Below are 15000 nucleotides of genomic sequence, written 5' to 3' on the forward strand. Positions count from 1 at the left end.
GTAATATACCCGAGAATTCACATCGATAAAAGCAGTGAAATATCTTGAAACGAGATGTGAATAGTTGCACTTCACAGCCTGATTAACCGTCGAACCCAGCCGTTATGTCGAGAAGCTCAAAATTAAGTGTCTCCAAAACTGTTCAGCCAGTGACGACGATCACCGTAGACGAACACAGTAGTCGTCCTTCTTTTCCTTCTTGGAGTTTCACAGTATCCTTAAATCAACTAACCCTCCCCCAAGCCTTAATGGCGGCTGTCACGTTAACGAGACGATCAAAATATCTTAAAAATTACATTAGAAAAAAAAAATCTAAAACTTTCCACAGTCCAGCCAAAGACGACGAACATCGTAAGCAATTACTCCTCTTCACGTTTACAACTCATTCATTTGTATCGTCTCCTTGTGGGACCATGGACCTTGAAACTTACGATAATATCTCGCCTATGTTGGAAAATTACTTCTCCAGTATACTTGATACTCGTCATATTTCAAATATCTGTATGAAAAGTGTTTTTCTTTTTATAATTTTAAACAAACATTTCCGTAACGTTTATTTTTTTTTTTATTTTTTTTTTTTTTTACGGTTCTCGAGTATATACTATAACTAGGCCTAAGTAAATGGGGTTATTTTGGAATTCGTGGTTATGATAGTCCAAAATGGCTTGATAATTTTATTCTGTGATAAATTTTCGTTAGAACCATAATTCTTTTATTGTTAATTAAATCTCCTTCCTTTTAATTAATAATCTTCTGGAATTATGTATTCTATAGATCAATATTTAATCTTCTATAAAAATTATATTTTGTAGCCTATTATTCCAGTAATGTAATAATAGATTAGTAGGCTTCCGGAAACTTGTATACAAAGTCAAAGTAAAGTTCCACTAGGCCTACGGTAATACTCTCTCTCTCTCTCTCTCTCTCTCTCTCTCTCTCTCTCTCTCTCTCTCTCTCATCTCTCTCTCAACATAAAATAGGTATTTTCTGTAATGAATTGTTTTGTCATTATCCATGTTCAGTTATGAATGAAACCGACAAGACTTCAAAATCAATATTGAAATATCCTTAATGCTGGTTATTGTCGTAAATATGTTACGTAGGCCTAGTCATTAGCTAAACTGATTCACTTTTAATATAGTTAAGGGACTACAAGGTTTCATATTTTTATCATATGAGATATTATTAAAGTTAATGACTTCGTTCTTTTGAATACCCTTGTCGTTTTCATCATTCGTGTTTAACTGATACAGAGAGACGTGAAAAATTACAGCACCCGAACTTGGAAAGTTTAAAAAAAGACGCCGGATGCTGTTACAACTATTGCTATTAATTTTCTTTAGTCTTTTGAAATAGAAAACGGAATCTCTTTTATGGATATCTATGCTAAATTCTCAACACGCTCCTATTTCGTGTTGTAGATCTAGACATACGTAGTCATCCTAACGATTCAGCATATACAGTCAGCTGACGAAGCTGAAAGATACCTTTTTCATAAACGAAGCTTTATCTAATAACAATGATCAAGTTACGCTAGGCCTTTTTTTTTTTTTGGCTGCAAAAGAAGTTTTCGTTTAACCTTTTGTCGGTTGTGTGTGAGTACTCCGTCCATGAACATATTAAATAGGCCTTTTTTCACACAAAACTATTAATTCTAATGTCCTACATACTCGAAAACAATCTTAATTTCCATCAGTCTTATCACCATTCTAAACATTAGGCCTATAATGTACTACACCTTCAATACCAAAGTACACTGAATTTTTGTAGTACAATCCAGCGCTAATATCAAGTCCGCCTTTCAAATTTCGCTGGGGTTTTTTTTCCTCATAATTTGTACATACATACAGTACATTCAACCATACAAAATTTAAATACAACATACATACAGACATACATACATACCTAACATACAAACAATACATTACATACATACATAACAATACATACATACATACATGAAAAGAAAGAGAGCGGGAATATTATACATTACGGTGGGGTATGAACATGAAAGTCAAAAAAATACCCCTGAACTCGTTTCTTTCATTCGTTCTTAGATCCTAAATACGAAAGAAACGATTGTCCTTTTATCCTCCAAAGGATTCCCGAATTAAATGGATCCTTAATTGGTTGGTGGTCAGGCTTCCCCTAAAGGATGACACTTGATAAAGACTCGCTGTAAAGGAAGAAAATAGAAAGAAAAAGTCTTTCATTCCTTTTTATCCTCTCGAGTAAGACAACATATGAGTCTAGTGCATGAGTCAAGAATGCGCATGCGTCTGAGTGTACGTGTATAGGTGTGTAAGTGTAGAATGTAGATGCATTACATCTTGTGTAGATGTGTATGGAGAAAAATGGATTATGATGTTCACATAAGTGACATTATATTTTTTTTTATTTTATTGTATATATACGAACAAGATTTCTCCCACTATCCATATTGTGCATACATTGTATACGTAGCATACATATACATACAAACTGAAAAAAAAAATGAGAGTACATCAAGTGCATATAGGTCTAATACTGTCAACATATAAGCAGTAAAATTACATGAAAAAGTATATTGCAAAAATACTTTCCTAAGAGCATACAACTGAAAAAATTAGAATATATCAAGTGTATAGGTCTAATACTATCAGCATATAAGCAGTAAAATTACATTAAAAAATATACTGTAAAATACTTTCCTAGGGTCCATTGAAGAAGGAGTACGCTTTACAAAATAAGGATAGACCTATTTGCAGCACGATGTTTACGTAAATAGGCCTAGGTTAGACGAAAGCACCTGATCACGAGACTAGGCCTACGCTCTTATCGTTATTATATGATTCACTAAATTTCAGTAGACCCTATAAACAGCTTTAGACATAGAGACTGTAAATTCTCGGGACTTTTATCGCCATCTTACAAAAGTAAAACTTGCGTTTAACTTCACAAAGGCAGCTAGACATTATACTGGCTTAGCCTAGGCCTAGCAACTCTCCAAATTACGGTAGACCTAATGAAACACTTTAGTCCGTTTACCATTTATTTTCACATGTGTATCATTTTCAATAACATATCCAAGTACAGTAGATAATAATTAAAATCACTTCATATACTGGATACCACACACTTTTTTCTTATTGTGACAAATTTGTCCAAGGCACTCGCTTATACACACATTTCAGTCCTATTCCAGAAATTCGTCAGCAACTAATACGTTTCTTAATAGTTATTAGAAACTGCTCATTTACAAGTAATTAATTATTTTAGAGGCTCTTAATTCATGAGAAAACTGGGAAATGCTGTCATATAAATTAGGCCTATGCTTGTCAGTTCGGTCCCTTTCTTCCTTATGGCAAAAATGGCTCAGGGAAAACCAACATTTCTGTGACTCTTTTTATCTAACTTAATTTTCTTTCCCCGTTATTTACATGACTCAAGTTGCACTGCCAACATTGCAACGGCATTGTTATGATTATTCTCAGACCCCAACGTAGTGATGAGATGAAAACTAACCACCGTTACACAGTGTCAGTTCATTACCTGTGACAGCATGACTCAGTTGGCAAATGTCAGCTATTTGTCGCTCCAGGCGCAGTTAGTAATAATTTGTTATATTTTCCCCATTTGTTTACTGGCGTTTCATGTTATGAATTTTTTCAGAAAAGTAGGAAACTTGTATTCACATTATGCCTTTTTTTTTTTTTTTAATGATTCAGAGGGGTAAGCCTACGGAAGCCTGACGGTTCCACAATAAGGCTCCTCCAGAGATGAAATATTGCTAGTCTCATGCCTTTTCACTATTACCCCAAAATATTGCTATATAGTCTCATGCCTTTTCACTATTATACCCCAACAAACAATGGTAGTACCCATTTACAACCGGTTTAATTAACTGGTAGATAATACGCCATATTTACACTTGCACTAATCTTGAAATATATTTTATATAACAAATTTCGCGCCATTTCAACAGCTAGTTCAGTTGAATAAGATAGTTGGTTGACGCGGGAAAAATGCTGACGTAACTACTGCGGATATGACCCTTGTACGTTGCTATTTAAAGTAGCTGTACAATACAATAGCTTTCTGTACCTTGGATCATATACTTGATAAAGAATGTCGTCACGAGCAGTACGTAGGTACTTACATACGCAAATGCGTAAAAATACTTGCATATATAGTACTACTTATTTCATCCCCAGGGAAGCACGAATCATAGGCTTATAGTATATATTCAGGCATATGATCTGGAAAACCCAATGTCCTTTGCTTGATCAGAGTAAGGGAAATAATACGCCAAGCCCTTGAGAGAGAGCGAGGAGAGAGAGAGAGAGAGAGAGAGAGAGAGAGAGAGAGAGAGAGAGAGAGAGAGAGAGAGGTGGGGGCAGGTGACGGTGTCGGGTAACCGCGAGTTATTAAGCTGAAATACAATAATAGCCAGATAATGCCGAAAAACTAGAGACGAAATCATTTTGACAATTTTTTCATGCTACAAGAATTTCAATCCTGTTACTGCATTTTATATTCCCACCATCATGAAATTCGTATTTATTGAGAAAATAAACAATATTCAGGAATAAACATCAACACCAAATTTCGGCTGATGGCGCACGGACTCAATCCTACTGGCTAAACTATAACCATCGGTAAAATTCAAGACAGAAGAAAATCTCTGTGAGAGACGCTAAATCATTTGCATTTATAGAATATTTTATTTGTATGTAGATTTGAATACGTCCATGAAAACAAATGCGGAATTAACAGACAAAAATCGGCTTTTAATTAAGCCAAAGTCGGTGCCAAAATCGAGCAGACAACCAAGGGGGCGGGGCTAAGCATAGCCCTGTCCGTAAGACAAGTCCCTACATTTCCAGGAGTTCAGTGATCTCCAGTACTTTGTTGTTGATATATAAACACCCCCATTAATATTTGTTTGAAAGTACTAAGAAATAAAAGTGAAAAATTATCTCCTTCTGCTCTGACTATTTTGTGCGATATTTAGGAGGAAATTATTCTGATTATTTTGTGTATTTTGGAGAAAATCATATAAGTGAAAATAAATTTCGGTGACATGATTGTGAGATGACAACCTGAGGTACCTGAAGGTGGGTGTTTTTTCCCTGTCTTTTCTTTTTTTCTCAAAAATCTGTATTATTATATTATCTTGAGGATGCTCGGTCCATAAATGTATCCATGTATAAGCTTGCAATCATGAATACACTTATATATACACATACAAATGTATGAATAGAAATCGTTTAGCTATAGTCACTGGTAAAATTATATATATTTCGAGCATGTAGATATAGCTAGTGTGTCTTTAGGACCTACTATAAATTTTAGGCTCAGAACTAACTAGCAAGAATAATTATTTTACGTTACGTCCTTAGGCTGAGGTTTAAGGATACCTAATGTTATGTTCGGTCGGGGTACTAATTAAAGCATTTTGTTGTAAAGAACTGAAATTCATATCGGCTCTAGCCCCTGGGATAAGTTACTCTCGAGGGAACATATGATTCAGAAACTAAATATTTTTCCGTTTTTTATGAGTCTCTCTCTCTCTCTCTCTCTCTCTCTCTCTCTCTCTCTCTCTCTTGTAGCTATAGATGGGCTACCCCGTTATCGAAGCAATGAAAAGCATTTATTACAAATAAATAATATCTTAATCACATGAGCCACTAAAATGGTTTGGAAATCCACACCGATATATGTGTAAATATATATTTGCATTGTGAATTTCTTCACGAATAATAAATCACGATAGAGAAATGAATAAAGACGCCCTTACTTTCCATATTAAAATGCCGTTACTCGGGCACTCTATGTTCCATTGCCAGAGAAAAGAAAAGTTATCTTCATTCAGCGAACTGAAAGCATTTTGTAAATGATTTGATCGGGTGTCTCCAAGCACGAGATTCTGACACTGTAATGAAAGAGAAGGAAGATGTTTGCGTGCAATGGATCTAACCCAGATTCACCCCGGACTAACGGGGTTTTTGTTTTGTTTCGTCATGGGCCGATCTCTGCCGCTTCTTCCCGGTAGTAGAGTGGAGGTAGTCTCAGGCAGGTGGTGGGTCTAAGGAATGACTCGGGTATCTCTCTCTCTCTCTCTCTCTCTCTCTCTCTCTCTCTCTCTCTCTCTCTCTATAGTCTTTGTAGTAAGAAACAACGTTTCGTTGATCTTATATTGTTCAAATACGACGCCCATAACGGCATATGAGTACACACACACGTAAACACTCACGATTTCATGAAGTAAATATACGCTGGAATTTATAGTACTACACCAGGTGACTTTGAATATCATAAGACTATTTTCATTAGAATTGAGAGAAGGAAAATTAAATGTAAGAGGGAACGTTATAAACTATAATAATTAGACAAAAGCTCGTCTCCGCAACATGAGATCATATGCTAAGGTAGTACGGGTCAGTCACCCTTACCCGTGTTGCTAGTCTCTCTCTCTCTCTCTCTCTCTCTCTCTCTCTCTCTCTCTCTCTCTCTCTCTCTCTCTCTCTCTCTCCGCCTTGTTACCGTCCAGTTAGTTATTAAACCTGTTTCTTCTTTTTTAGGATATCACATGAGAGAAGAGGAAGTTTACTACCACCTTGTGGGAGAACGAGCAGTACACCTCCTCAGATGTTGGCTGTGCGTAACTTCAAGTCCATCTTCCGCCTGGTGTTCCTCACCATTTTCACCACCTACACCATCCTCTACACACTCAGTTATGTCAACACCTTGCAGCCAAGGCAGGTCCTTCCAAGGCCATCCCCCTACATGAGTCACTATAGGGGAAATCTAGCCGGAAACCAAAGCGTCATTGAGGTGACTCCAGAGGATAATATGGCGGATGCAAAAAGAACTTCTGAGGTTGGCGATCTTGTTAGCAATGTCACCGCTAAGTCAATGACATTTCAGCCATCGCCAACGGGCTCCGAAGACATTATCAGGGAAGCAATACCTTCTGATAAATTAAAATTGCCATCTGCTGACCAGTCAGGTGGGATTAACGATAATAATACCTCGCTGGACAGCGAAGAAATCCCTGTCGAAACTGGAAGTAGACTTGAGTCAGCCGCCGAAGCTTTTTATGACGCTTACGCCGATTTAGACGTAACGTCAGGTTACGACGCTGCTGAAGACGACCTGGAAGATGATTACGGTGCATTCGACTCGTACCATGACCAGGAGCCGAATTCTGACTGGCCAATTACCCTCGAGTTTACGAATGCTTCTGCCCTGCGTCAGATCGACTACGATAAATACAGTGCAAATGTAGGTGGGAATTCCTAACGAATCACTTGTCGTAAAGCTTAATAAAAGAAAGATAACCTTTACCATTAATTTATCTTAAATTACCAAAGCACATACCAGTCTTCAATGCACCTACAATGCCTGCAGAAATTATTCTACGTTCTTTAAAATAAAAATTCTTGATTAATGACCAAACATTTATAACTTTACAAAAGTAAATGTTCCCAAAACACATGGCAAGATTCCCAGAAACGATCGTCTGTTGTTAAAACGAAAACTATTCGTCACAATGATCAAGCAGATATAAATAGGCCTTATGTCAGCACGGGCTCTTGCTCATAAAGCAGCCCGTAGAAAACCTATGGCACTAGTGTTACGTGGCAGATAGAGACACCATTTAAAATGTACTCGTTGTTTATCCTTTTATGTATGTTCACAGGACAGGGAGTTTTTGAAAAGTAGATTAGACGTCTTCGAGGAGAGAGCCGCGTTGGTGGGGAAAGTCTGCAAGCTACAGCCTACATCCCTGCATGCACCGAGCGGGGCAAACCACCTTGTTTGGGACACGAAGCATAGGCCTAGTATAGTGTGGTGTCCTAACTATAAAGTAAGTTCGTCTTTTTTTATGTTTTGTTATTGAATAAGTGGAAATATTACTTACTGAATATTATTATTATTATTATTATTATGCTCTATCAATGTCCTACAATTCGACTGGGTGGTATTTATAGAGTGGGGTTCCGGGTTGCATCCTGCCTCCTTAGGAGTCCATCAATTTTCTTACTATGTGCGCCGTTTCTAGGATCACACTCTTCTGCATGAGTCCTGGAGCTACTTCAGCCTCTAGTTTTTCTAGATTCCTTTTCAGGGATCTTGGGATCGTGCCTAGTGTTCCTATGATTATGGGTACGATTTCCACTGGCATATCCCATATCCTTCTTATTTCTATTTTCAGATCTTGATACTTATCCATTTTTTCTCCCTCTTTCTCTTCAACTCTGGTGTCCCATGGTATTGCGACATCAATGAGTGATACTTTCTTCTTGATTTTGTCAATCAACGTCACGTCTGGTCTATTTGCACGTATCACCCTATCTGTTCTGATACCATAGTCCCAGAGGATCTTTGCCTGATCGTTTTCTATCACTTCCTCAGGTTGGTGCTCGTACCACTTATTACTGCAAGGTAGCTGATGTTTCTTGCACAGGCTCCAGTGGAGGGCTTTTGCCACTGAATCATGCGTCTTTTTGTACTGGTTTGCAAGTGCCGGGCATTCACTTGCTTTGTAGTTTATGGTTTCATTTTTCTTATTGCACTTCCTACATATGGGAGAGATGTTATTTCCGTCTATCGTTCTTTGAACATATATATCTGGTTCTTAGGGCCTGATCTTGTGCCGCTGTTATCATTCCTTCAGTTTCCTTCTTTAGCTCTCCCCTCTGTAGCCATTGCCACGTGTCATCGCTGGCTAGTTCTTTAGTCTGTCTCATGTATTGTCCGTGCATTGGTTTGTTGTGCCAGTCCTCTGTTCTGTTTGTCATTCTCCTGTCTCTGTATATTTCTGGGTCTTCGTCTACTTTTATTATTCCTTCTTCCCATGCACTCTTTAGCCACTCGTCTTCACTGGTTTTCAGATATTGCCCCAGTGCTCTGTTCTCGATGTTGACGCAGTCCTCTATGCTTAGTAGTCCTCTCCCTCCTTCCTTTCGTGTTATGTATAGTCTGTCCGTATTTGCTCTTGGGTGTAGTGCTTTGTGTATTGTCATATGTTTCCTAGTTTTCTGATCTATGCTGCAGAGTTCTGCCTTCGTCCATTCCACTATTTCTGCGCTGTATCTGATTACTGGCACTGCCCATGTGTTTATGGCTTTTATCATATTTCCGGCGTTGAGTTTTGACTTGAGTATCGCCTTGAGTCTCTGCATTTTTTCTTTCCTGATTATTATTATTATTATTATTATTATTATTATTATTATTATTATTATTATTATTATTATTATTATTATTATTATCTCCTAAGGATGAACTGCTACGGTTAGGCCTTAAGATTATTATTATTATTATTATTATTGATTATTTATTATTATTATTATTATTATTATTATTATTATTATTATGTTAAAAAGAATGGCTTAATTCTGCCTTTTTTTTAACAGTATTTGCCTTAAAGAGGGTCTTCTACCAAAATATTATATATATATATATATATATATATATATATATATATATATATAGTATATATATATATATATATATATATATATATATATATATATCACAGTCCTCCAATTCGACTGGGTGGTATTTATAGTGTGGGGTTCCGGGTTGCATCCTGCCTCCTTAGGAGTCCATCACTTTCCTTACTATGTGCGCCGTTTCTAGGATCACACTCTTCTGCATGAGTCCTGGAGTTACTTCAGCCTCTAGTTTTTCCAGATTCCTTTTCAGGGATCTTGGGATCATGCCTAGTGTTCCTATGATTATGGGTACAATTTCCACTGGCATATCCCATATCCTTCTTATTTCTATTTTCAGGTCTTGATACTTATCCATTTTTCCCTTTCTTTCTCTCAACTCTGGTGTCCCATGGTACTGCGACATCAATGAGTGATACTTTCTTCTTGATTTTGTCAATCAACGTCACGTCTGGTCTTATTTGCACGTATCAACCTATCTGTCTGATACCCATAGTCCCAGAGGATGTTTGCCTGATCGTTTTCTATCACTCCCTCAGGTTGGTGCTCGTACCACTTATTACTGCAAGGTAGCTGGTGTTTCTTGCACAGGCTCCAGTGGAGGGCTTTTGCCACTGAATCATGCCTCTTATTATTATTATTATTATTATTATTATTATTATTATTATTATTATTATTATATTATTATTATTATTATTATTAATATTATTATTATTATTATTATTATTAAAAAAAATAATAATTAATTATTATTATTATTATTATTATTATTATTATTATTATTATTATTATTATTATTATTATTATTATTGCAGGTAGCGTCTACGACCATGATGATGAGTTTCTTGCGTATTTCTCCTAATAGCAAAAGAGTACAGGTGAGTTATATTTTGCCGCTGGTGCACCTCAAGCCATGCACTGTAGGCATTTACTTAAAGTTCGTTGCTACGTCTCCCCTCGGCCCCTCTAGCTGCAGACCCTTTGGTTCATTTTACTGTACCTCCGTACATATTATCTTTCTACCATCTTACTTTCCTGAACCCTCTCCTAACAGTTCTGAGGTCCATATCAGGCCTGTCTGCCCTTTCAACGCCTTAATTTGAGCAAGGGCCTTTTCTAGGTCAGAACTGGTTGGTATGAACCAGCCACTGACCTATACTCATTTTTTCCATCCGTCTACCCGCCTGTGGTGTTTGCGTATGGTAACACTGCGTCCCGGGCTTTACATAGTTACGCTAGTGTAAGTTTTAGGTGAATGAAAGGATATCTGGGTGTACATTTGCAACTGAAAAGTGTTTTAATAATTTACTGTATGTGAATTACACCATTATATTCGAAATAGGATATTATTATAATTGTTGAATGTAAGCATGTAAGCTGAATGTAACTATCTAAAGCCCGGGACGCAGTGTTGTGTTACCATGTGCAAACACCACAGGCGGGTGGACAGATGGAAAAAAACAGTAAAGTTTAGATGGCAAATAACCACTTTCTTGCCTGTTCTTGATACCATTTACGTCTTACGTTGCTTTTAGATAAATTTACGAACAAAAAGCAGACCTGTACATATACACATGAATGATAAATAAAGGTAATGCCACGGAGGAAAGATTAAAAGGCGAGAATTGCCGAGATCTTTCGGTCTACACGACCCTTTACTTGAGGCACAAGTAAAGAGATCTCGGCATTTCCCGTCTTTTCATTTTTTGCTCCGTGGCATCACCTTTATTTATACATAGCATCACGTTTTATATATTTCGTGATCAAGTTATTCACACATAAATGATATCTACAGCAGAGGAGCTTTAAGTCGACTCCACGAAGTCAAGTGAGATCTGCCAGGATTCCTTTTTTATCACAGGAAGACAAGATGAACTTATATTTATGTCCTACGATGCTTTTAGATAACTATACGTACAAAACGCAGACCTGTACATATACACATAAATTATATCTACAGCAGAGGAGCTTTAAGTCGTCTCTACGAAGTCAAGTGAGATCTGTTACGATTCTTTATTTTTTTATTGCAGAAGAAGAAAACGAAGCGCGTGAAACAGAGCGATGTGCGACGCATCTACTGGGCTCCAAAATCAGGGGAGGAGAAAGCAGAGGTCCTGCGGAAGAGCGCCCGAGTCATTATCGTCAGACACCCCTTCACGAGGTTATTATTATTATTATTATTATTATTATTATTATTATTATTATTATTATTATTATTATTTGCTCTTCAATAGAAAGTGGAAACTGAAGATAGGCAAAGCTGAAGAAGGGACAAGATAAAACAGTAAAATTTAACAAAGATACAAAACAGTGAAACTGGGAGCAAAAAAGAATGCTGCATAGTATACCTCTAGTACTGCCTACAATGTGCCGTGTAAGGAACACTGTGTGCAGTGCCCTTCTGCTGGCCACATTAAGATAAAACTTTGGCAGTTTCTAAGCCAGTGTGTGATAGCAAATCAATTAACCACCGTAAAGCCAGCAATGGTTTAGCTTTACCTTGGGGAATTTTGAGAGCTATAGCTTTTTAATTCTGTATGTTCTTAGCAAAACTCTATTTTGAAAATGAGTTGGAAATAAGGAAGGGAGATAAGGAGAAGCATGCATATGAGAGAGAGAGAGAGAGAGAAGAATCTAATTAAATGAATCTGTAGAAAAATGAAATACATAGTCATTCACAGTGACAAAGAAAAAAGTTGATAGAAATAAAAAATAATACAAAATAAAATCAATAATTATGAAATGATAATGATAGAAATAATAAGAATAAAATTAAAATTAAAATAGAACAATAGAAAATAATAACAAAAATATCTGAACCACTGTTACTCGAAAAAGACTAACCACAGGAAAATTTTACAGAAGAAATCGACTAATCCTTACATTGATCTTTCTCATTCGCTTTCTCCTTCGGCAGGATCCTCTCAGCCTACCGCGACAAGATGACGAAGATGAAGCCCGGGCCCCGAAAATTCCACTTCCGGAGGATGCAGAAGGACATCATGGCCAGATATAGGCCTACCAACTCTTCCGTCGACTCCCCTTTCCCGACTTTCCCCGAATTCGTCAGCTACATCATCGATGCGACTCGAAGCCTCAGGTCCAGTACCGACTGGAGAGAAAAGGTATTTGTCGTCGACGGATGTCGCAAGATTATTCTCAAATAACAAGGTTATGGTTTTCGATGTCAGCGGAAGATTTTAAAGTCACAAGACATTCCCAAGGGTCATAAAGCGTTTCTGAATTCCCAGGAATGTTCGTAAAATCAAGGGACATCAAGAGACTATTACAAAGAAGCCAGGTTAAATCTGAGGTCACAGATCTACGTAATATGAGGTCACAAGACAATTCTTAGGTCATAAGGCATCCCAGGGGTGACAAAACTGTTCTTAATTCACAGAGCTATTATGTGGTCACAAGAGTATTATGAATTACTATATCAAGGTTATTCTGAAGTCACAAGACAATTCGTATGTCATAAATCATCTCTCTGAGGTCACAACACTATTCTGAAATCACATAACTAATTATATGGTCAGAAGGCTATTGTTAATTACTGCAATGAGATTCTTCTGAGGTCACAAGACCAAGATTTAGACTACGAAATATTTTTCATGTCACAGGAATATTTTTATGTAACAAAATCATTTTTAGGTCACAAGGAGATTCTGTAAGAAAACTTTAATTTTCTCACTAGAGTAATATATATATATATATATATTATATATATATATATATTTATATATATATACATATACATGTAATATATAATATATATATAATATATATATAATATATATATAGATATATATATATTATATATATATATATATATATATATCTAGTATATATACCTACCTAGTTTCCAATCAAACATAAACTTAATTTTGAGTTTTCATTCTTGAATTTCTTGAAATTACCACATTTCCCAAGAACTTCCTTAAACCTTTACAAAAAAGCACCATAGTCTACAGACCTATTAAATTCCTAATTAGATAAATATATAAAATATATAAGTATTCCTATGCCTTAAACCTTTACAAAAAAACACCATACTCTACAGAACTAGTAAATCCTAATTAGATAAATATATAAAATATATAAGTATTCCTACATCCCCATTTACCCATTAACATAACCCCTCGCGGGATTTACGTGTTCGCAGACGAAATGTTGGACAGCTTACTGGGCTCACTGCAATGTCTGCACGACAGACTACAATGTCATCATGAAGCTGGAGACCTTAGATGATGACAAGAGATTCCTTGTGACCCTGTCTGACCTGGATGAGCTGAAAGAGGTGAGAGAGAGAGACTTTTTTTTCGTGAATGAGGTCAACGTTTCAAGTGAATAGACATATCATTCGTTTAAATAATCATGAAATAATGATGACTTTAAATGTATAATGAAAGTTACAATCATGAAATAATGATGACTTGGAATTGGTTAGATGTTTAAATGTATAATGAAAGTTACATTGTATTTGTTCATCATTATACAATGATAATGATGGTCATGACTTCTAATAATGACTATCTTCTTTTACGATGACTTGACAATATCAGTATGAAAATTTAGCTGTTTAAATGTATGATGAAAGTTACATTGTACTGGTTCATCATCATAGTTCAGCTCGACTTTCATCTATTACGATGACTTTATTATGCTAATATGATTAGATGTATAAATTTATAATGAAAGATAGTTTGTGCTGGTTCGTTATTATAAAATGAAAGACTTCTGATAATGACTTCCCTTTTTTACGATGATTTTGTGATGTTAATATAAAATTTTCACGTGGAAAATTTATTTTCTGTTTAAATGTATAATGAAAGTTACATTATACAGGTTCATTATCAAGTTTAAACATCTCGGTTTAGCTTTTTCCAGTATATTAATTTATCGTTACAGCTAAAAAAAAAAATCATAATCATTTAAATCAAAAGAAACATTGTTTTCCGTCACTTCATTCGTCCTAAAACACAAACATAAAATGGCTACGTAACCTAATTCAATTTTCCTTAATTTGTATCTTTCCAGAAGTCACCTGAGGATTGGTTACACCTGAGGAACGCGACCTCCCATGACCTGGCACCCAAATACTACAGTCAGCTGACGCGAGACCAGATCCTCGGCCTCTACAACAGTTATAAGCTCGACTTTGAACTGTTCGATTATCACATAGACGATTATCTTTCTCTCGTCTAGAGAATTAAGTCATTTCAAAGGACTTTTGAAATGCCTTTTATGAATTATGTTCCTTCTAGACGTTTGGAATTCTAGGATTCTGGCGTCAGTTTTAAGTATAAGCAAGAAGCATGTCTTCACCTGATCGTGACTTTTTTTACAATGTCTTCTTAAATCTAGTCATTGTCCTAAATGACTATAGACTCATTAACAGAAACATATACGTGAAATTAAATAGAGTTTTATATAAATTAACCTTTGATTTCAACTTTTAAGTGCTTGCACAAATTAACTGTTCGTAAATGTACCAAATGGTAACAAATCAAAAAATACAAAAATGCTATACCCTAATCATGAAATCTTATGCCTACTG

At 36.1% G+C, this 15000-nt stretch overlaps 1 protein-coding gene across 1 annotated transcript in view; it reads left to right on the plus strand.

Annotated features, from left to right (window-relative positions):
- The first annotated feature begins 4886 nt into the window (after positions 1–4886).
- The window catches only part of LOC135195416 (carbohydrate sulfotransferase 13-like), a 10328-nt gene continuing 214 nt past the window's right edge, over positions 4887–15000 (plus strand). The window contains exons 1-8 of the mRNA XM_064221666.1: positions 4887–5096; positions 6564–7266; positions 7685–7852; positions 10256–10318; positions 11471–11601; positions 12358–12565; positions 13606–13740; positions 14481–15000. The exon at positions 14481–15000 is cut by the window's right edge and continues 214 nt beyond it. Coding sequence (XP_064077736.1) covers positions 6631–7266; positions 7685–7852; positions 10256–10318; positions 11471–11601; positions 12358–12565; positions 13606–13740; positions 14481–14648 — 1509 coding nt within the window. The 5' untranslated portion in view covers positions 4887–5096; positions 6564–6630 and the 3' untranslated portion in view covers positions 14649–15000. The remainder of the gene's footprint in view (positions 5097–6563; positions 7267–7684; positions 7853–10255; positions 10319–11470; positions 11602–12357; positions 12566–13605; positions 13741–14480) is intronic.

This window comes from Macrobrachium nipponense, chromosome 16 (genome assembly GCF_015104395.2).
Source record: "Macrobrachium nipponense isolate FS-2020 chromosome 16, ASM1510439v2, whole genome shotgun sequence".
NCBI classification, from domain to species: domain Eukaryota; kingdom Metazoa; phylum Arthropoda; class Malacostraca; order Decapoda; family Palaemonidae; genus Macrobrachium; species Macrobrachium nipponense.